At 34.9% G+C, this 24,626-nt stretch overlaps 1 protein-coding gene across 1 annotated transcript in view; it reads left to right on the top strand.

Annotated features, from left to right (window-relative positions):
* The window catches only part of FNDC3A (fibronectin type III domain containing 3A), a 169,044-nt gene extending 144,709 nt beyond the window's left edge, over positions 1–24,335 (top strand). Inside the window, exons 18-27 of the mRNA XM_044668236.1 lie at positions 76–194; positions 3,041–3,146; positions 3,237–3,412; positions 7,388–7,501; positions 8,201–8,350; positions 8,438–8,721; positions 11,135–11,347; positions 12,984–13,150; positions 14,957–15,084; positions 23,423–24,335. Coding sequence (XP_044524171.1) covers positions 76–194; positions 3,041–3,146; positions 3,237–3,412; positions 7,388–7,501; positions 8,201–8,350; positions 8,438–8,721; positions 11,135–11,347; positions 12,984–13,150; positions 14,957–15,084; positions 23,423–23,737 — 1,772 coding nt within the window. The 3' untranslated portion in view covers positions 23,738–24,335. The remainder of the gene's footprint in view (positions 1–75; positions 195–3,040; positions 3,147–3,236; positions 3,413–7,387; positions 7,502–8,200; positions 8,351–8,437; positions 8,722–11,134; positions 11,348–12,983; positions 13,151–14,956; positions 15,085–23,422) is intronic.
* The last annotated feature ends 291 nt before the right edge of the window (positions 24,336–24,626 follow it).

Here is a 24,626-nt window from a genome sequence, read left to right on the forward strand (position 1 = left end):
AGGATACCTGCTGTGTCCATGATACCAAAATGTCAAGCATTAGTCCCTAATTGATTGTGCATCAATTCTTAACAGGAAACAAATGGGATGTGATATACAGTGGCACTGCTCGGGAACATCTCTGTGATCGCCTGACTCCTGGCTGCTTCTATCGCCTTCGTGTATATTGTGTTAGTGATGGAGGACAGAGTCCGGTAATGCTATATTTCACTTAGCTATGTGAGCAGTACTCTGAGGGGCACTGCTTATGGATTTTTACTCTGTATCTCTTTAATGGAAAGGATTAATTGACATATTTTTGTCTTCCCCAATGTAGTTACTTGGTAAAATTTTATTGAATAGAGAAACAGAATGCCTTATATTTAATATTTGTATTGTATGTTTGTGTGTCATTCCTCCTACCATATTATCAGGCACCAAAGATCGTAGACCATTTATTTGAATTATTAATTCCAACATTTATTATTCATTTAAATTATCTTTACGTTTGCCCTAGCAGATATAACATGTTAATTGAATGAGTTCCTAACTAGTGAGTATGTCTTCTTGCATTATATGCTTAATAAATGGATATTTATTTCAGAAAAATAAATTTAGTAGAAAGAGGAAATATTAAGTGCTTTCTATATGCTAAGACTTGGACACAATCAAAACTATTCCTGTTATGAGCTGGAAAGAGGATTGAGGGGAGGGGGCAGATAGGGATGATAACCAGGATGCAAGGAATTTTTGTATAGAGATGGCCAGGAAGAAATCTGAACATCTTAAAAGATTCATTTCAGAAAGCTGCTACATACATAAGCATGTCACTCCATTGGCAGTGTCAGAATTATTTTTAAACAAAGTTTCATTTGTTGCATATGTCAATTTTATGGTTGAGAATTTCTTAAAAGTTTCATTTAAGGGGGGCAGCTGGGTAGCTCAGTGGCTTGAGAGCCAGGCCTGGAGACAGGAGGTCCTGGGTTCAGGTCCAGCCTCAGACACTTCCCAGCAGTGTGACCCTGGGCAAGTCACTTGACCCCCATTGCCCACCCTTACCAATCTTCCACCTATAAGTCAATACACAGAAGTTAAGGGTTTAAAATAAAAAAAATAAAAAATAAAAAATAAAAAGTTTCATTTAAGGAGGTTGCTACACAGAAATAACTACATTGGCAGTGTCAGAAATTACCTTTATTTAAAAACAATTCTTTTTGGTTGCAGAAGTCAATTTTATGGTTGAAAATCATTTTCTTATACCCATTATTTAAATACATACTTAAACTTCAGGAGGAAATATTTTTAAATTGAGTTTCTGAACAAAATTTTTTTTTCTAACCAAAGATTAATTCCAAGAGCATTTGTAACTATGCCTTCTTCCATATTTTTTTTTATTTATGGAAAGAAGGGAATGAGAATGATGTCCAAGATCTGTATTTTCCTCAGTGTGAGAACCTTATGATCAGAATTCCATCTTATGATACAAATCAACAAAAAATTATTTTAAACCTTAGAGATTTGCCATTTTAAGAGCTTAAGTGACTTATCCTAGATCACACAGCCAGTACATGTCAGAGGTGAGACTTGAACCTAATGCCTTCCCTACTCCAGGACAATGTTCTATCCCATGTCATAATAATAGAATCCAATGTGGTTTAAAAAAATATTTTACTAACTTATGAAAATTTTATTGAATAAGTCTTTATTTTTAAATATTACTATTACGAATTGGGCAAATACTCTAAAGCAGTGATGGGCAAACTTTTTAAAGAGGAGAGGCCAAAGGAAAGGAAATGCTCATCTGTCAGTCTGTTTCTAAGGCAACTCTTTCAGAGTTTCAATGTATTGTATCCTACTCATTGTATTCATCAGATTAGGCTGGATAGAACATTTCAGGGGGCTGTATCTGGCCTACCAGCCGTAGTTTGCCCATCACTGCTCTAAAGGCTCTTGACTGTATAGTTTTATTTTCACGTGGAAGGAGGAAGGAAAAACCTTTTTAAACAGATCTATTAGGTTAAAAAAAAAGTTTATTGTAGTCTAATTTGACCAAAACTGAAAATAAAATAAGCATTTATCCATAATTAGCAAAGTATTTGGATTTATATTAGGTCAACAACAAAGACTATGAACTATGATCACTATAGGTATGGAGTTTTTTTCAGGATGAATTAGAAAATTTTTTAAATTGTACTTAAAATTTGTTAGTACATGGCTGGTAGTCCTACACATGTTAGAACTTAAAAGTCATTGGCTTAACTTCACCTACAAACTTACATTATTTCCAGGGGTCCATTTTTTTTTTTAAACTAAGTTTCCATGAATAAAGGAATGATTAATGATCTAGGGATTATAGTATAGTTAAGAGTAGGTTGGAAAACCTAAAAAATAGCAAAGACCAAAGTGCTTGGTGTAATGACAGACAAGTTCATCCAAGAGGGAAACAATGACTTTGAACACTGGTAATGAGAAACGCAGCTGTCTGAGGATGACTGACCCTGGAATTTACCAAGATGAAGCCAATCAAATATAGGGTGACTTTTCTGAACTATATGAATTAACTTCTTGAAAGTGCTATTTTGGAAAACAGATTCAGTTCCTATTGGATATGATGGTCCAAATTCAGTTGACCTGAATAAAGCACCCAAATGTCTCACTCTAGCCTCATATCATATGAAATATACAGATGAAGTGGGTGTCAAATAGATTATTACACATTTTGAAAGTGGATTTGGAATAATAACATGTGAAACAGACCATGCAGACTGAAAACTAAATTTATAAGTACTGATAGTTTTAGGTGAAACTGTGGGCCTCTAAAGCAAGAAAAAAAAAATAGTAACACCATTTTCTCAAAATTATCTCCAAATGTTTTTTTCCCCAAATAAAAGTTAATCAGCTGTTTTAAAAAAAAAATTGAGCCTTGGTAGTTTATTCAGTTCTGGATTATATTCATGTATTCTCAGCTGATAGTTCTTTAATGAGACAACCTTGGTATTATATGGTTGGGTTTTTTTGTTTTTGTTTTTTAATTAAAAATTATTATTCTGTTTTTTGACAGGTATCTGAACCACTCCTGGTACAGACTCCTGCTGTGCTTCCTGGTCCATGCTTCCCTCCCAGATTACAGGGTAGACCCAAAGCAAAAGAAATCCAACTACGATGGGGTAATTTCCACTTTAGCAATATAATATATAAATAGGCATTTAAATGTGCTCAGTATTTTAAACTGTATTAATTTTTCCACCTTTCCTTAGGACCACCTCAGGTTGATGGCGGAGCACCTATTATCTCTTATAGTGTGGAAATGTCTCCTACAGAAACAGATGAACCCAGAGAAATTTACCAGGGTTCTGAAGTAGAATGCACAGTGAGCAACCTTCTTCCTGGAAAGACATATAATTTTAGACTACGTGCAGCTAACAAAATTGGGGTAGGAATTCAAATCTTATTAATAGTTACTTGGAGGGGCAGCTGGGTAGCTCAGTGGATTGAGAGTCAGGCCTAGAGACGGGAGGTCCTAGGTTCAAACCCGGCCTCAGATACTTCCCAGCTGTGTGACCCTGGGCAAGTCACTTGACCCCCATTGCCCACCCTTACCACTCTTCTGCCTTGGAACCAATACACAGAAGTTAAGGGTTAAAAAAAAGTAGTTACTTGGCTTGCAAGGAGGGATGTTTAAGTTCCTTAAGAGAATGGTATTTTGAAACTGATTTAAACTTCTAGGCTTTATATTTGTAACATATCACATTGACTCTTGGGCAATTTCTCTTGTCATTTCAGTTTCAACTCTTAAAGTTTAGTGAAGCAGTGTGCTAGAGTTAAGAGTCTGACCTAGGTTCAAGTACTTCTGACTTTTGACTCCTACTTTTTGAACGGACCTAGGCAAGTCATATAACATTCATATATCAGCTTCATTATCCTTAAAATAAGGATAATAATACTTGCACTACCTACTTCATAAGGTCTTTGTAAGGAAAATACTTTTTAAAACTTAAGGAAAAACAACAGAGACCTATAGATTCATTTGTATAGGAAATTTATTAGATAGTTGCCTAGAGTGTAGTGTGAAACTCAAATAGAACAGATCCCTGCAGGCTGCAAATTAACATTTATACGGTATTTTTTAAAATTTTGTTAAGCATTTCCTATTTACATTTTTATTTGGTTCAAGTGGATATTTGACGGTTGGCCTAGAGCACTAAAAGGGTCACCTAGCCAATATATGTCAAGAGGCAAGACAAATCCTTTTTTTCTTCCTCTTTAAAATAATTTTTTCCAATTACATGTAAAAATGATTTTTGGCATTCATTTTATAAAATTTTGATTTCCAAGGTCCCTCCCCTGTTGCGAAGATAAGCAATTTGTTATAGGTTATAAACATGCAGTCATGCAATACATGTTTCCATTAGTCATGTTGTGAAAGAAAACACCAACCACCATCCAAAAAAAAGTGTTTTGTTTTTTTTTAAATATCCTCCAATCTGCATTCAGAATTCATCAGTTCTTTCTCTGTAGACAGATAGCATTTTTATTGTAAGTTTTTCAGAATTATTTTGAGTATTGCTGAGAATAGCTAAGTCATTCACAGTTGATCCATCATATAGTTTTGCTGTTGATATTCTGAAGTCTGGTTCTACTCATTTTGTATTAGTTCATGTATGTCTTTCCAGGGTTTTTTTTTTTTTTTCTGAAACATCCAGCTCATCATTATAGGACAATAGTATTCTGTCACAGTCATATATCACAACTTGTTCAGCCATCACCAGTTAATGGGTATCCTCTCAATCTCCAATTCTTTTTCATCACAAAAAGAGCTACTATAAATATCAATATCAATAAATATAAATAAAGCACAGAGGTGCTTTTTTTTCTTTTCCTTTTTTTTAAATCTCTTTAGGATACGACATAATAGTGGTATTTCTGGTCAAAGGGATATATGGTATATGCACAGTTTTATAGCCCTTTGTGCATAGGTCCAAGTTGCTTTCCAGAATGTTGGATCAGTTCACAACTCCTTCCTCACCAATATTTGTCATTTTTGGCAGAACAAATCTTGAAGAGATATATAAATTCATTATTATTGCTGTTAGAAATTTAAAAAGTGATATTGTAAGCAATACTTCCTCAGTACTTCAATTTCTATTATCTCATCAATATAAGAATCCCTTTTAGTGGTGTGGATGATAGTCTGTCTGCACATTTTCACCCCACGTGGCTATTATCCATGGCCTCCTGGAAGTACTTTTTAATCGTTCCATGTAGTATAGTGGGGAACCTTCCTCTGGTCTTTTAACCTTGTGTGGGTACCATTATAGCATGTAGGCTATCCATTAGCCCTTATTCTTTCTACTAAATTGGCTTATTTTTTTCTTTGTGAATCACCCAGATAATTTCTTGTATGTCCCTTTCTTCATGCAAATTATTCTTGGTAATGTGCTACAACCTATTTATGCTATAACACTTTGAGTCTTGCTCAATTTTGAGATTCTTCTTAGAGTTTGGGACTCAATGCCATATAGCAGAAGTTGACAGATATGGCCTACAAACTTAGAATGGTTTTTATATTTTTTAAATAAAGATTTATTATATTTAAAACTATAAAAACCATTCTTAGCTCACTAACCAGTGGGCCATAATAGGCCCTCAGGCCATAGTTTGCCAACCCCTGCTACATAGCATTACTAGAAGAATATTCCTATTAAAAAGATTTTTTGTTGTTGCTTCATGGAAAACCTTGGTATCATTTAAAGTAATGCATTATTAACTCTAATATGCTTGCTGCCTTGGCTTCAAATCTTGGCCCAAATTAATGTCTGTATGGAATGTCTCTGAAATTTAAATGCTAATGGATCAGTTAAATGGATTACCTATCTAGCTGCAAATCACCCTGGAGAATAGACATTCTTTTTCTACTTGTTTTTTCCTATATTATTTATATAAAACACTATTGAGTGATTTTGGTAGCCGTATTCTCAGGCATAATATAAATAAGAACATTATGCACAAGCAGAAAAGCCCCTGGAGAACTTAATGATTTCTAAGAAATTTTGTTGCCATTAATGCTCTGCACTGACTATCAATTATAAACCACTTTCATAAACCTAGGCCTCCCTGTTGCATGAAGTAATTGTCAGAGGAACCTCACTACACAAGTGCACCAAGGACCATTTTGTATTTTCCTTTTATGGATGAGATGGCCAGTAAACTTATATTTAAATTCATATGTATGTTTGTGGATATTTCTGGACATATAATATCCACACTAGCTTAATGTCTATAGAGTCCTTGGCTTCCAAGTCAAGGAAACCTGGTTTCGAATTCCACCACAAACAGTTATTGGCATTGTGACAATAGACAAGTGACTTAACCTTTCTGGACCTCAGTTTCCTTGTATAAAGTGACACTTTTAAGTATTCTTATAGTCTTATTCAGGACTGAAGGATGGGGAAAGCATTTTCAGCTGAACGAAGGCTTTCTCTAGATCTTAACCTGGAGTCCATGTTTTTTAAAAATATGTTAGTCATGTAACCATGGAAAATTTTTCTAAAAAATAAAATAAAAATAAATAAAAATACATTAGTAACTTTGTTTAAAGTATAATATGTTTCCATTATAACTTGAAATATTTTATTCAATTAGAAACAGTTATGAGGAGTCCATACATCCTTACCAGACTGCCAAAAGGTTACATCACACACAAAAAGTTAAGAACACCTTCTCTGGGTAATTCTCATTTTAAACCTTTTTAATACTGCATGACTATCAAGTAGTTATGTAATATTAAAGAGCCATTATAATAAAACTTCTTATATAGCATCCCCTCCTCTAGTCAATAGTCAGTAAGCATTATTGGGCATCTGCTATAAGCCAGTCACTATGCAACTGCCCCTGCTCTCAAGGAACTCACAGTCTAATGGAAGAAGACAACATACAAAAGGAACTTTAAAAGTTGGAAGAGAAGATCAAAAGGAGAGGGGAGCATGACTGAAGATCTGAAGTCAGTGAGATATTATAAGATGACAGCCCAGGGATCTCTCTTTAAATAGAGGCCTTTGGAGGGGTTCTCTGATGTCTGTCCTTTCTGATTATAGGAAAGTGTCTGAAAGCAAAGGGTTACTAAGGAGATATGAATTTTAGAGTTGATGAAATCTGGAAGGAAGTTGAGTTACTGGAGACATTGATAAAATCAGGAAATCAACAATAATCATGTCATTGACCCTTCCTCGTGTATCCCTTACCATTGGGAATAATACCCATCAATTCTTATAAACTTTTCTGAACAATAAGAGTCTTGCATGTTTGTAAATATGTAATTATGTAATACAGTGCTGGGCAAACAAACAGGTACTTGGAAAAAAAAATTGAAACTCTTGCAGTTATCAGTTTTTGTTTTTTGTTTTTAAAGTTTGGACAATTTTCAGAAAAATGTGAAATAACTACAGCACCAGGACCACCAGATCAGTGCAAACCCCCTCAAGTGACATGTAGATCTGCAACCTGTGCACAAGTGTATTGGGAGGTATTATTATGCTTTAATTTAGGACTATTGTATATGTATAAAATTGCATTTTTACTTTTCCATACTGCACAAATATCTTGTATAAAATAGTACTATTGATTTTAACTACTTCTAGTCTTTTTAGACTAAATTCTAATTTAACTTACACTTCATTGCCCCTTTATTAATAATTTCAGTATAAAAAATATTACATATTATATGCTTTTGAATTTTTCAAGGATACTTACCGTAGTGCTTATTGTACCTTGACCAGTGATGAACTTAATGTTCAAATCGCATGTTCATAATATATTGGCTACATCATTCCTATTATGTTTATCCCCTATTGCTTAGTAATTATTTTATACTAATAAACATTATTAAACTTTGAAATTCAACAAAGGGTTTTACGTGGTTTCATTTTAAGTTATTTTTTAAAATTAAAGAATGTGTTGCATCAATACAAAACATGCTTTCCAACACTTTTAAGAGTAATGATATTGAATTTCAAGATAAATTTATTGCACTTTTTGACTCCTCAAATTCAAAAGATCTCAATCATAAGACTATAAAATGGATGGCTTTCATTTTCTTTACTATTTACAGAACTTTAAAAACAACTTTTTTGTTGTGCTCATGGAAAGACATTTTCAGCAAAACATAGTCAAGATTCGGACTTTAAGAGGGAATTTAAATGTTAATCTGTTTCCTGTTTCAAAGGTTCCAGTTAGTAATGGAGCAGATGTCACTGAATATCGTTTGGAATGGGGAGGAGTTGAAGGATGTATGCAAATATGTTACTGTGGACCTGGTCTCAGTTATGAATTAAAAGGACTTTTACCAGCAACCATGTATTATTGCAGGGTTCAGGTAAAGAGGATCACTTAACTGATGTCCTATCACAAAATCTCTGCATTTCAGTAGTACTTCCATGCTCATTTCTTTGTTCATTTTCAGGCTGTGAGTGTTGCAGGACCAGGCCCTTTCAGTGAAGTAGTAGTATGTATGACTCCAGCATCGGTACCTGCAGTCGTGGCTTGTCTTCAAGAAATAAGTGAAGATGAAGTTGAAAGTCCAGATTATTCACCTTCTACATGCCTTGCAATAAAATGGGAAAAACCTTGTGACCATGGTTCAGAAATCCTATCCTATAGCATTGACTTTGGAGAGAAACAGCCTGTGACAGTGGGAAGGATTTCAAGCTATGTTATAGACAATTTGCAACCAGATACAACATACAGGTACACGGGCAATATTGTATTAGGAATCTTACTGATATAACACAGCTGAATGAGTTAGAGAAAGTTCTCATTTCTTAAGCAGACTCATCATGAATTTTAGTTTTGTTTTCAAATTAACTACATAACAAATTAGTATGTATAACATGTATAATAAATCACTTAAAATCTATAATGAATTTTTAGGTTTGAGCAAGTAATTTCTATTCCAAAATTTAAGAACATAAGTTCACAGTATTAGCAACATGTTTATACACACACACAACTAATTTAACCTTACAGATAGTTTCTCCCAGCATATATGTGCATATGTGTGTATCGCTATATAAAAATATATATAGTGATTTAGCCTAAATTACCTAGACCTTTTATATATGTCTATATATAAAAATACATTTTTCTAATATTATGACTTTGTGTTCTTAAATTTTTCATTCCTTTCTCAAACTATAGATTTTAAATGTTTCATAAGTGAACATATTTTTATAATTTTCACAAATCTGAAGATTTGCTTTTTTGCTTTATGCATTAGTTTTGGTCAGCAGTGCTTTTTGTATATCCATACTAACTACTTAATAAATATTTCTTCATTTGAAATGAGCTCTTTTTAAAAAGGTAGCTTTAAATCAGTCGTAATGACTAGTTGAAAAGCCTGGAAGAAGACAATAAAAAAGAGGAAAACACAGGCATAATGGAAGGAAAAGAAAACAAGAACAGATGATACTGTGTCAAACAGTTTTATTAGCCATTATCAGCAGAAGACTTTGTATGTGACAACATTAGCAGAGTTGTGAATGGCAGTTGTGGAATATTTTCATTTTAATGGCTTTTTTAAAATAACATTTCTGGGAAGAATTTTCACGTTTTGGTAGATAGTTGCTTTTTTAATAAATGAAATATATTAATTACCTGTCAATTTCTAGCTCCATTTTATCACCCACATAAGTTAATTCTCATCAAAATATTTCAATTTAACTTTCTCTATGACATTGGATCATAGAATTAGAGGTGGAACAGGCCAATAGTCATTCATAAAAATAGTAGCTACAGTTTCTCTAACCTCTTTGTTTTACAGTTAAGGAAACCAAAGCCCAGAAAATTTAAATTTAAAGCCCAGTCACACAATACATGGCAGAACTGGGATTTGAACCAAAGTCCTCTGATTCCAAATCTAATATGGCTTTCCATTGTACCCTTCTTGCTGGCTAAATCGCTTTGTCTCTGGGCCTTGATTTCTTTAGCTATAAAATAAGTTAAGTGGACTAAATAATTTTTCTGACCTTATTTGACACTGATATTCCCTAATTATATAATTTCTTCTTATGCTGAAATTATTTTTGTACAAAAATCACTTTAATATGAGATGGCCAATTCCTGACAGCTTCCTCTACCCCAAATACTTCTTTTTAGAATGTGATCAGAATGACACTTGGACATATAACACCAATAAAAAATGTTACTGTCCATCTTTGTCACTCTATATTTGACCAATATCAGACTCAGCCCTCTGATAATGATACCTGATGTTTACATAGTGCTTCAGTATGTACAAAGTACTTTAAACACATTATCTTGTTTGATTTTTACACTGGCCCTGTAAGGTCTAGGTACTTTTAATTATTATTATTAATTACAAATAAATCTGAGAACCAGAGACTTGCTTTTAAATCACAGCGTTAATCAGTGTTGTAAGCAGCATTTAAATTAAGGTCTGTCTTCATTCCCAAGTCCGGCACTCTTTCACTATACCTTACAACACATTGGCAGAGAACAATCAGAGAATTAACTTTTTATTTAAAAAGAAAATCCTAAGCACAGTGAGTTTTACTGTTTCATGAAAATCATACTGGAAATTGTCCCTTCAACCCCAAATTATAAAATATACTCAATTTGTGAGATTGCTGAATAAAATGTTTTTAATTATAACCACATATTATAAATGGTCTTATTTCACATCCCATACTTTTTATTATTGAATTCCTTGCAGTTAATATTAAGAAAACACCTAGATCCACTAAAGAAAAAAAGACATACTACTTAATTTCTGTTAATAAAAATGAAAGCGTAAACACCTCCTAAGTAAAAGAGCTCGCAACAGATTTCTAGTTTTCCAAACTTAGGAAAAACAGTTAGCCTCGGCTTCTTCATCTTTAAAATAAGGAAATTATAGTTCTTAAGGTCCTTTCCAACTTTAAATCCTTTGATCTTATGTCTGCACCTCATTTCATGTTGATAACTTACCTTTTCCATAATTTCCAAGAAAATAAATAGGAAACAGTTTGGGGCTTTTTAAACACTAGTGTAACCGTTTGATTTTTTTTCTTTATCTATGCTTGGTAGGCTGGTAAAAATTTTAATACAGCAATCCATTATAAGCTAAAATTTATCAGTATCATTTTATGCCTGTGATTCTTAGAATACGAATTCAAGCCTTGAATAGCCTTGGAGCTGGTCCTTTCAGCCATACAATAAAATTAAAAACTAAGCCCCTCCCTCCTGACCCTCCTCGTCTGGAATGTGCAGCCTACAATCACCAGAACCTCAAGCTAAAGTGGGGGGAAGGAGCCACAAAGACATTACCTACAGATTCCATTCAGTACCACCTTCTCATGGAAGATAAGAATGGAAGGTAAGAGTTAGTCTTATGTATATCCTTTGGTCTGTTTTACAAATTCCCTGAAATCTGTTTTAAATAATTCTTTTAAAAATAGCAAAGACCACCTAGCAGAAAGACCTGAGTTCAGGTCCTATTTTAGACCAGTTTTGTAACTTGTTGCTGCCTTGGAGAGCTCCCAAAGATAATAATTTGCAGAGAAAGTGCCAGCTTACTTTAGTAGAGGAAGTTCTCTGCATCAGTAAAATCACATTTGCATGCCTAATCCCTCTCTTCTAATTAAAAATGTACTTTTCTAGTAAATGAGAAAAAATTTACTGTAAATTTCCTCCCTTTTCATTGGTATAAAAAACTTATATAATTTGTCTCTGGAAAACTCATGAGGTATAAAATGAAAATAGGCTATTTTGTAACTACTTATCCACCTTCCTTTATTGAACCACAAAAATTTCATTTTAGCACTTTTTCTTTCTTCTAACCACTAAGCAATCTTACCCATTCTAAAACCATCTTCAAATTATATTTTAGAATAGATTATTGGCCTAAGAATTGATTTTTTTCTAGACTTTTGTTTAGTCATTGAGTCTCCTGCAGATATTAACAATTTTTTTCACGAGGGAAAAAAAGAAAGAAGCTGAAAGGAACAATTTATTTTAAATCAAAACATCATTAGACATGTTCTATGTGTGTTTATACATATATGTAATTTCCTTATAATATTGCATTTTGGCTTATATTTTGTATATATTTTTTTAGGTTTTCAGCTTTAATAGATCAGGAATCCTGTCAATATATGCTTATAAGTCTCACTACATGATTCTTTTATATTTACTCATCCTTTCTTTCTTCTCTCTTATTAGAGGGAAAGAGGTGGTCCTCTTATAAGCCTAATCCTTTCATCTTAACCCTTGATTCCCTCCTCTTCTCAGACTTCCTCTGCTACCATCACTAAGCTGATTCTCCTCCTTTCTGGTTCATTACAATCTATATTTTCTGTGATCTCTCCTTTCTCAAGGGAATTAGTACATGGCTCATAACCATTCTCTTCAGATCATCCCCTGCCATCATACTTAACAACTTCAGGATCTTCATTGGATTCCTTCAAATCCCTCTTCCACTAAGCCTACCCACACCATCCTAGTTTACCCATTTCCTCTCAACTCCTGTAAACTACAGCTTCACTCTGCATAGAGATGGTAATACCTTAGAAAATCTCAGCACCACCTAAAACCATATTGCTGCCACTCTCTTGAAACTTAGTCTATTATTTTATTGTTGTTTTACATTTTTTTGTATGGCCTGTCTCTCTGGCCCTGTTTTAGCTCATTAATAGCAGGGATGATGTGTTGTATTTTGTGGTGTCACTAGCAGTCATAGTAACCACTCTAAATAGAAGATGGTTGTGGTGGTGGTGGTGGTGATAAGGAGATTCTTACTATTAGTTTGCTGATATGTTATAGTAACACTAAGATTCTTTCTTTTTTTTTATTTTTACTCTTTAAACACCTTAACCATGCCATTAAAATCTGTAACATTTATACTTCATTATTACATTTCCATAGTATTGTCTTATTTCTTTGCCTGATTTATAAGTTTTTAAACAAGAGAATATCTATTTGTAACCCATTTAATTAGTTTATTTCCATATTAGGTTTATATCCTTGTACAGAGGACCATGTCATACATATAAAGTACAAAGACTCAGTGAGTCAACATCCTATAAATTCTGTATTCAAGCTTGCAATGAAGCTGGGGAAGGTCCCCTTTCTCAGAAATACACTTTCACTACTCCAAAATCTGTGCCAGCAGCCTTGAAAGGTAAGTAAGCCTTTTCTAATGCTATTTTTTTTTAGAAAATGAATTTATCAAAATTAAGTATATCCAACTGTAGCACTAATATAAAAAAATTAGACCAATAGATCTGTATTCCAGAAGCCTTATCAGGTACTTTAATATGTATCTAAAAAACTGTAATTTTATTTTTCATTGTACAAAATGTAAAAACTGTGCTTCATTTTATAAGAAAAATTTGAATTGGGAAAGCTATCCTGAATGGACAAGCAGGTTGGTTTGTGAAAAAGTTGAGACTGTAACCATGTTTCCAATTCTTAACACACAATGATGATTTACCTGTCACTTCCCTTTAATCCTTTGGCTTATATTAAACAGCAGAGAGTCTAATAACAGGGGAAAAAGTGTTATCCAGCATGTTTTAACTCTTGGTTAATTGGGGGAATATATTCCCCCAATTATATATATAATGTATATAATATATATGTGTGTGTATATATGTGTGTGTGTGTGTGTGTGTGTGTATGTATATATATATATATGCTTTTCTTGTCCAAATTAGTAATTTATATGATGGCTGTTATTTGTTTGAGCACAGCATAAGAGAATCCCACAGCACGCTCTTCTGGGTTATATGCTTGCATTTAACTTTCTGTTTAGGCAGTAAATGACCTCTTAATTCATGGAGATGTTTCACAAGATCATTTTACGAATATAGTAACATGAAAAGTATTAGAGACCAGTATGCAGACCTTTTCAAAAACAAGGTTTTTGTCTGCGTACTCAATTCTGAAAGTGACTGCTATGTTTTTGCCTATATCATAAGCCACTTTTGAGTAAGGAACTTGATCAATTAGACCAGGGTAGATTTTGTTTGTGACCCATGAAAAAGTTCCAACTTAATACTCCCAGTTGCCCAGTAAATATTTACTAAATTGAATTCACTTAGACACATATATCCTAAAGTTACACATTCATTCAGTAAATATTTTATTAAGTATATTCCTTATATATGATGCTTTGTGTTAGGCCCTCATAGGGATAGAGATTTTAGATAACTTTGCCCACATGGGCTTAGAATCCAGAAAAGAAATAAAAAATAATATATAATAAAAAATATATATGATGATACACAATATTGCATGATAAATGCATTTGCTAATTACTAAACAAAGTACTACATGAGATGAGAGAAGGCTTTTCCCAATGGAGGTAATCAAGGTATACTTCTTTCTAACTAGCATTCTAGCTAGCAAAAAGCAGAAAAGAAGGACATTGCAGGCTTATGCAGTCAGGCAAGCAAAAACCTAGACACAGAAGAGGGCAAAGAGGTTATATGGGCGTCAGAAGAGCAGTTGGCATAAAATAATACATGTAGGAATTATTCCTACCTTCAGTGTTAGGCCTGACTTAGATGGATTTAAGAGGAAAACCGTTTGAGGTTATCCCTATGAGTTCAGTAACAGAGGTGTGTAGGTCTGTGGGAAGCAGAATCCATTAGGGGAATGTAAATAGAATTTCCAGTGATGAATGAGAAAGAAGCATTCCTAGTTCAATTTTTTTTCTTCCTTACCTCTTTTCCTATTCAGATTCTGTCCTGTGCCAACCTTGAGGGCAGAGTTTGGGGACTAGGTGTTCGTTAGTCCTAGATAGGTAGCAAAAGGGGAGAGGGAACAGAGTGAAAACACATAGCTAAAACACTGAGGAGAGATATAAATGTATATTTAAGTCTTATCAAATTTTTTGAAATTTTACTAATTTAGTAATTAGCTCTCTGATTATATGCTGCTGCTAAAAACCATGTATACTTAGAGTATTGTTTGTTTCCTTTAGCCCCAAGAATAGACAAAATAAATGATCACACCTGTGAAATCACATGGGAGGTTTTACAGCCAATGAAAGGTGACCCAATTATTTACAGTCTTCAAGTTATGGTGGGAAAAGACTCGGACTTCAAACAGGTATTTTGTTTAATTATATTTTACAGTATTTGATTGAAGTTAGTCAGGTTTTTCAGTAATATGTAAGGAGTCGGGATTTTGTAAATATGAGAAATCTTCCTTCCACCTACTTAGATTGCAATAAGATAAACCATAGAGAGTAAGTTGACTAAAATTCATGATCTTAATAGTTTTAACAGTTCTCAGCTAAGCTAGCACTCCATCCACTTGTGTGAAATATGCCTGACTTAAAGTTACATCCAGCACGATATTTTAAATAAGTTTAGAAAAGTTGGAAATAGAAGTGAAAGATTCCCCTGAAATTTAATTGAGATATGTATTAAATTGAGATGTGTGGTTTTTAACCACAGGTGCAGTATGAATTTGTTACTGAGAGAGGATCTATTATGTAACTAGAAGAATATTTGAATCATAAAAAATATCTGTAAGAGATCTTCATTACCCAAAACAAGCTCCTAAATCCATTCTTCTAACTCTATTATATTTTAGACATATTTGAACATTGATACCCTGACAATTGCATATGAATTTCTCAGTACCTCTACTCTCAATTGAAAAGTGGGCAGAGGAACTGTGGATGTGGAATGTGGTATAATATATTATCATGAATTTTCTTAACTATTCTCATGTGACAAGGTGTAGAGGACAGCAAAGGGGGAAATGACTGAGGGTTAAAACAAAAATAACCAGCAGTAAACTTTTAAAATAAAAAATACATCAATTGTTTTGATGTAAAATTGAATTTCATCATGCCTTAGTCTATGCTACAATTTCTTTCTCCCCACCTCTCCATCAAAATTTGAGCCATATTTCTCTTTCATATATTATTTAACTTGACTATTCCTGTCTAAATTATAATTCTATTTTTGTATAATATGATTGTATGATACATGGAACTGTAAATATATTAGTTCAAATTACAAAAGGCCTCAATTTTACCCTACATAGATATTAAATTTAGCATCCTTATTAAGCTATCTGCAAATTGACATGATAATTAGGTTTAAACTGTATTTCACAGATAAGTGTGTTTCCTTCCAAAGAGGAAGCAAAATTAATATTGATGAAAATGTTATTTTATTATCATTTTAAATTAAATAAAGACCCCTTAAGAAGAAGAGTATGGATCTTTAATACTTTTTTTCACTCACCATGTAGAGTTCATCATTTGCTACTACTAATTAACCTTTTTTTTAAGTTAGCCTGATCATTTTTGCTTCCCTTGAATTTTGACAGACTGCCTTTGAAATACCAATTTCCCTAGAACTTTTAAAGTTTCAGAGATGCTTATAAAATACCTAATTCTATACATATATTCTTCAACTTTTAAAGAATCCATGTTTCAAAGGTTCATTCATTGAGCATCAGGGAGACAAATTTAGTGTGAAGCATCTTAGTTTGAATCATCTTTTTGTGACACATACTAGATGGATGATCCTGAATCTATTACATAATTTCTCAGTGCTCCAGGTAACTCTGAGACTTTTGAATTGCATCATATTTGCAAAATAGTAGGAGTTTCCACACCTATAGTCCACTAAGCCATTGAGATTATGATCCCCTCAAGTGTTAATTTGTTAATCTAATTTTTTTTTCATAGGAAAAGTTTAAGTGGTATTTAGGTTCAAGGTAGCCTGCAGATAAATATACTTATCTCACAGTATACTAGAATTCCATTAATAATAGAACTAAATCTATGTTGTAAGAGCAAAGAGCCATTTACTTTAGGAGGAAGAAAAAAATTTCTTCCCAATTTGCTGACATAGAGCCAGTCCTAGACAGAATTTTGTGAGTCAGTAAACATTTGTAAAGTGCTTTATATGTGCTGGGCATTATGCTAAGTACTGGAGCTAGAGAAGGAAAGAACAGACCGTGCCCTCAAGGAATTAACAATCTAACTTAGAGAAGCCAATGAGCAAACAAATATGTACAAACAAGCTATATACAGGATAAATGGGAAATAAGTAAAAGAGGAAAGACATTAGAATTAAGAAGGGTTAGGACAGGCTTCCTATAGAAGATGGGATTTTATTTGGGACTTTGAGGAACTCTAGTAGACAGAGTTGAGGGTGGAGAGCATTCTAGGCATGGGGTACATCAGAGAAAATGCCCAGACCCAAGGAATGGAGTGTCTTTTTTTTTGTGGAACCACAAGGAGCCCACTGTCCCTGGAATGAAGAGGATGAGAAATAAAGTGTCAGAAAACTGGAAAGGTAGGAGGGGCTAGGTTCTGAAGGGCTTTGAGAGCCCAAGTATTTCACATTTGATTCTGGAGGTGATAGGGAGCCACCGGAGTCTATTGAGTGGGCAGTAGGGTGTAGGAGAAATGGTGTTACAGTCAGACCTGCACCTTAGGAAAATCACTTCAGTGGCTACATAGAGAGGATGGATTAGAATGAGGAGAGACTTAAGGCAGGCAGATCCACTAGCTGCAATTGCAATAATGCAGGCACAGTGAATAGAGCAGGAAAAGATAAAATAGAGTAGATTTGATAAGACCTGGAGTCAGGTTGACCTGGGTTTGAATCTAGCCTCAGTCACTTCCTAGCTGTGTGACCTTGGGCAAGTCACTTAACACTATTTGCCTAGACCTTGCTCTTCTGTTTAAGAGTTGTTACTAAAACAGGATTTAAAAAAATAATAATACAGGTGCAAGGTGAGGAGAGTCTGTACTAGTGGTAGCAGAGGAGGAAAAAGGGGCATATTCCATTGGAAAGGTGAAATTGATAGGCCTTGGCAGTGGATTGGATGGAGAGGTGTGGGGTGTTAAGAGATAGTGAGGACCAAATAGTTAAAAACTAGACTGTGAACCTGAGAGACTGGAGGTTTTGTCCTATATATATATATGAGGAGAGAGGAAAAATACTGAGTTCTGTTTTGGACAGTGAGTTTAAGATATCTATTACATGCTTTATTTGCTCCATGAATTTTTCTCTAGTATAAGCAGTATGTCTCTTCTTTCACAACATCCAAACATGGAAATATGCATTATATGAAAATATGTATACAATCAATATCATATTATCTGCCTTGGGAAGGAGAGGAAGATAGGAAGGAGAAAGAGAACATGGATTACAAAATATCAGAAAACAAATATTAAAATTTGTTTTAACGTATAACCTGGAAAAAATAAAAATTTATTTTAAGTTTTTTTATAAAGATGTCTACTGGACATCCAAGTGTCTGTAAGGAAGGTGAAAATGCAAGATTGGAGGACTACAGATGAAAGATAGGCAGGAAAGATAGACTTGAGAATCATCAGCATAGTAATAGTAATTAAATCCATTGGAGCTCTTAATTTAGAATAGAGCAAGAAAAGAAGTAGGAGTCCTGAAGAGAACTCTGTAAGGGTTACCTACAGTTAGAGAATCTGGAGGAGATCCAGCAAGAGAGATAGAAAAGAGAGAATCATGAGTGCTGTATGCTGAAAACCTAGGAGGAAGAAAGTATTGAGGAGAGGATAATCAAGAATATCAAAGGCTGCAGAGAAGTTAAGGAAAATGAGGATTGAGAAAAGGCCATTGTGTTTCTCAATTAAGTGATCATTGATAACTTTGAGGAAAGAAGTTTCAGTGAAATGATGAGACCGGTTTGGGGGGAAGGGGGGTCAGCTGGGTAGCTCAGTGGATTGAGAGCCAGGCCTTGAGATAGGAGGTCCTAGGTTCAAATCTGGCCTCAGACACTTCCCAGCTGTGTGACCCTGGGCAAGTCACTTGACCCCCATTGCCTAGCCCTTACCACTCTTCTGCCTTGGAACCAATACACAGTATTGACTCCCAAGACGGAAGGTAAGAGTTTAAAACCAAAAAAAAAAAAAAGAAATGATGAGACTGGGAACCAAGAGAACAAGAAGAGACTGAGGAGAGAAAATAAAGGTTCCGAGTACAGACAGCTTTTTCAAGGAGTTGAGCCACAAAGGGCAGAAGAAATATAGGATGAAATTTAGTGGAGATGGAAGGATCAACTGTAGGATTATTGAGAATGGAAGAGATATGGGAGTATTTGAAGGCTTAGGAAAGCAGGCAATATGCAGCGAATATTTGAAAGTAAATGATAGAGTAGGAATGGGAAGAAGTAAGTGACAATCTGTTGGAGGAGATGGAAAGGCATGGAAACATTCGAGCAGGTAGAGACGTTAACTTTGGAAGAGATAGTGATAGGAGATGAGAAGGAGTTTCACAATAAATGGCCTTATTTTTTTTTCTGTAAAATCTGAGAAAAAAATCTTGACTAAAAGGGGGGGGGGGGGGGGACTTAGGAGGTTCAAGGAGAGAATGAGGTTTGGAGGAGCCTCTCTTGGGAGAATTGGATAAGGATTTGATAAAGGAAGTATAGTAGGATTGGACAGCTCGGTAGCACAGTGGATAGAGCACCCCCGCTAGAGTCAGGAAGACCTGAGTTTAAATCTGACCTCTGATACTTGCTATGTGACTCTAGGGCAAGTCACTTAACCCTATTTGCCTCAGTTTCCTCATCTGTAAAATGAGGTGGAGAAGAATATGGCAAGCCACTCCAGTATCTGCCAAGAAAACACCAAGTAGGGTAACAGAGTCAGACACGACCAAAATCACTTAACAATAATGACAGTAAAATTGCCTCGCAGCAATGAGGACCTAGTTGTGTTTGTGTAACATAAATTTGTAATGGGCCCAGTCAAAGCAATTTTTGTGATTTTTCTTCACCTTTGTCCAGCACCATATGTATAGGAGCAAAAGTGGTAGATAGTAGGAGTGACACAAGGCCGCAAGAGAAGAAAACAGTGTAGCATTGAACTGGTTCACTAATGGGAATAGGATGGGGAAAGGAAGAAAAGAGTGGCTGATGAAAGAGAGATGGCCTGGAAGAGAACTGAGAGGTAATGGAATTGGGATAAGAACAGAATTTAGTAAGAGAAGGCAAAAGAAGAAGAAAAAGCCCAAATAAGAGGATTTCAGAATTCTTCAACATTTTGGCCCTTAGCACCTCTACATCACCTTTACTGTCCCCTCCTCAATCTCACAATATTCAGTCTCTTACTGTTATAGTCTTAAGATTCTCCTTCCCTCTCCCAAAGTATTCTGCATCCCCCAATTTGTACCTCTCTCTTGGCCCTCTTTTCTTCCATATCTACCTAGCCTTCTCATCTAAATTCCTTCTTTGCAGTATGAGCAGAAAAGAAGTTGATTCAATTGGTTCACACAAATATTTAATCCCATCAGAGATATTTTTATTTTAAAAGATTTGCTAACCCTGATGAATGTCTAATTGTTGGAATTTATGCAGTATAAAAAAGTAAGATGTGGAAAGAAAGGGAGCTTAGTCTTGAGGAATGGTTTTGGTTAAGTGCTCAAGCCCTATTTGGGCTTTGTATCCAAGGTCACTTTCAAGTCTCTTGGCAAAGATATTCAAGTGCTAACTTTCAAGGAGTCTTCCAGGGTCTTTCAAGTCATTCCTTCTTTTCTGTTTCTTAACCAATGTGTTTGTTATTCATTCGTTTTTCTATCATGTCTAATTCCTCAAAACCCCATTGGCGGTTTTTTTGGCAAAGACACTGGAGTGGTTTACTATTTCCTTCTCCAGCTCATTTTACACATGGGAAAATTGAGGGTTAAGTGGCATGCCATGGAGTCACCGAGAGACTAAATGTAAGCATTTGGTGAAGTTTCATTCTCATAGATAAGATGGAGATAAGTGAGTTAGAAAGCTGTACCTTTAGATGGGGTCAGATCTTGCTGAAAGACTGCTCATGGTTGAATAAAGGAAGTCTCAAGTGGAATGCCCAGGGGCATGTGCTCCACCCTTCACTGTCTGATGTTTCTCTCATTTATTTGGATAAAGATATAAATGGCACATTTATTGAATTTACAGCCCATATAAAGCTAGAAGTGATAGCTAATACACAAATGACAGACTGTAAAAAAATAAAGATCATGACAAGCCAGAACATTAGGCTAAATCTAATAAAAAGAAATTTAATAGGGATAAATGAAAAGTCTTACAGTCAAGTTAAAAATATTGTCTTCGTAAGTACAAGATATAGGAGAGATATGAATAAACAGTTTATCCAAAAACCCTGAAGATAATGGACTGTATCAACTCTATACAAGCCAATAATGTGATCAGGCAGGCAAGAAAACTTCAGTTTGGGACATGTGGAGTTTAAGATGTATGGAGTTATATAGGTATCCAATTTGAAATGTTCAATAAGCAGTTAGAGATAGGAATCTGGAGATTAGGAGAGAGGTTAGGTCTGGATAAGTAAATTTGAAAATCATTAACAGAGATAATTGAATTCATGGGAGATAATGAGATCACCAAATGAAATAGTATAGAGAAGAGGACCCACGGCAGAGAGAACCCTACAGGACATCCACTTTTAGCACAGGTGACCTGAATGAAGGTCCAGCAAAGGAGACTAAGAAAGAGAAGTCAGGCAGGAGAATGGGGATAGAGTTCTGTCACAAACCTAGAGATGAGGGTGAGCACAGTTGTCAAAGCCTGCAGAGAGGGTTTGAGATACGACCATTAGATTTGGCTGTTAGTCATTGGTAACTTTGGAGCGAGCAATTTCAGTTGAATGATGAATTTAGAAGCCAGGCTGCAGAAAGTAAGGAAAAAAAAAAAAGTTGAAGCATCAAACACAAATATTTTTCTCCAGGCATTTAGCTACTAAAGGAATAACAGATATAAGATGATAGCTAGTCTGAATGGAAAGGTCAAGTGAGGGTTTTTGGAAGATGGAGGAGACATGGGCATGTTTGTAGGCATTAGGGAAGCAGCCAGCAGACAAGGAGAGATTGATAAGTGAAAGAGTAGGTTTAATAGAAGAGGCAATCTGCTGGAGAAGTTGGGGTGGAATTGTATCACTTGTACATGTAGAGCAAGAAAGGTCACCTCTTTGTGTGAAGTGAATGAAGGAATCGATAGTGGCAGAAAGCAATCTAGACAAGATGAGAGAAAAGGAAGACGCTCACAGCAAATGACTGAAATTTCTTCTGTAAAATACAAGATAGGGTTCTCAGCTGACAGTGTTAGAAGAAGGGAAGCCATGGGAGATTTATAGGGATGAAAAAGCTTGGAAGAACCACTGAGGGATGTTAGTCTAAGAAATAGAAACCATCTTGAACCAATCATAGCATATTTTCTCTAATTCTGAATTGATAGTTGTCTACAAGAGAGCTGTATTTAGCTATTCCACCAACAATTGAAACCAAATATGTTAAAAACTTCTGTTGTTATTCCCCTCTTCATCCTTCCCCATCATTTTCAGTGGTAGCGGAATCTTATTGGTTTCCCAAGCCTGAAAACTTGGAATAATTTCCTACTTAACAATCCCTTCCATTTCCATTATCCACCATGTTAGGCTTTTATTCCTGTTTGCCTATAAAAAGCTTCCTAGCTGGTTGCTTTATTTCCAGACTTACTTTTAACCTTTACATAATTAACCAAAATAGCATTATTTCAATGTTCTCATTGCATCATTCTTCTGATGTGACTCCTTTAATTTATGGCAGCAAATTAAAATCTGCACCCTGCCATTCATAGCCCTTTTATCAACTGTGCCCCTTCAAACATTTCAAACTTCCTCTTTTACTACTTCCTAACTCTCTAGCCTCTTGCACAGAATCAGATGTAGTTCTTTATTCTCAAATGTGCACATAATTCTTGTTCCTTCTGGGCCTTTGCTTATGTTTTCCCCAGTCCTAAAGGTATTCTTGTGCATTTTATCATGCAATTAAAAATAAAGGTGGAATATCTAGTTAAGTAAGCCTAGCAGGTAAAAATAAGACTTATAAAATAAATTCAATGATAGGATTAGTCACTTTATTAAAAGATTCATTGTAAGAAGGGCTCCACAAATTCACTTAGAATTATATAGTTGACAAAAAATTTTATATAGAACTTTTCCAGTATAATGTAAAATATTGTTCTCTCCATTTGTACTCTTCTAAGTGCAGGTAATACAATAGACCACAAGTTAAATGCTTGAGGGAGTGTCTTGCTGGTTCTTTCTTTTTAGTAAAATTACATTGGAAAAATAAGTGACAAAATATTGCTGGTATTTAGTAGCATTTATAAGTGTATTAAAAAACTATTTAGGGGCAGCTGGGTAGCTCAGTGGATTGAGAGCCAGGCCTAGAGACAGGAGGTCCTAGGTTCAAATCCAGCCTCAGACACTTCCCAGCTGTGTGACCCTGGGCAAGTCACTTGGCCCCTATTGCCTACCCTTACCAATCTTCCACCTATAAGTCAATACACAGAAGTTAAGGGTTTAGAATTAAAAAAAAAAAAAAAACAACTAGTAATCATTTTCCCATGTTCTATACCCCACGTTCACAAAGAATTTCTTTCTTAATAGATTTACAAAGGTTCTGACTGGTACTTCCGGTATTCGGGCCTTCAGCAGAACTGTGAATATCGTTTTCGTGTGTGTGCCATTCGACAGTGCCAAGACACTGTAGGCCATCAGGACTTGGTAGGCCCCTACAGTGCCACCGTAATATTCATCTCCCAGAGGACTGAACCTCCAACCAGCACCAACAAAGACACTGCGGAAACCACAAGGCCACAAAGGACGATGACTGATGAGCAGTGTGCTGCAGTCATCCTTGTGATCTTTGCTTTTTTCTCCATTCTGATTGCCTTTATCATTCAGTACTTTGTAATCAAGTGAAAATGTAGCTTTCTGTTAGAATGCTTCCATTTTGTTTATTTTGTCATGTTCCACAAATATTTCTATTTTGCTTTTACAAAAGCAGTGGCATTTAGCACTGGCATTGGGACTGTAGCATACACCATTTTTGCCACTTAAAATGCTTATATTGTTAGATAGAGGCTGGCACTTTATTAGAATGCAAGCCACAGAAATATCAAGTATTTTTTGAACATGCCTTCTTATACTACAAACTTTATACAAGGCAAAAATATAATTGAGATTTTGACCAGTCAGCATGAGTGTAACAGTGATACATCTGTTCCTACTTCAAAAGATAACCATGTGGAACATTCAGAATGAATCAAAATATTTAAAAGTTACACTGACACATGCTGCATAAAATATTAGTTTGATGCTGTGAAAGCAATCTCGCGCTGTATTTCTACCTCCTCATTTGTCTTAATTATTTGGGAAGTGGGATTATGATGAATAATTGAGGGGACTTTCTCAGGCAGCAAACAATAAACTGGATGGATAAATATTTGTGAAAGGAGGAAGCTTCTGATTTGATAAATGTGGAGTTCTTTACTGCAAATCGATATTTATACAACTTAAAAGGAGGCACTGGTAATTTATCTTGCCTGAAAACAAGTTTACTCATAAAGGTACCTCTTCAGTGTCTTGAAAATATGGAAAAGAGAGGACTTTTTTAGAGAGTTACTTTTTAAAAAGTAACTGGAATCACTTTAGGACTTCACATCTATTTAATTTGGTTTCAGTTTATGGATGTTTGTATGTGAGTTTATCTCCACATACATTCGTGCCATATGTGTATATATACATACTGTAATGTATGCCTATATATATATATATATGTGTGTGTGTGTGTGTGTGTATGTATATATAT

This window comes from Gracilinanus agilis, chromosome 3, assembly GCF_016433145.1.
Source record: "Gracilinanus agilis isolate LMUSP501 chromosome 3, AgileGrace, whole genome shotgun sequence".
Classification (NCBI taxonomy): Eukaryota; Metazoa; Chordata; class Mammalia; order Didelphimorphia; family Didelphidae; genus Gracilinanus; species Gracilinanus agilis.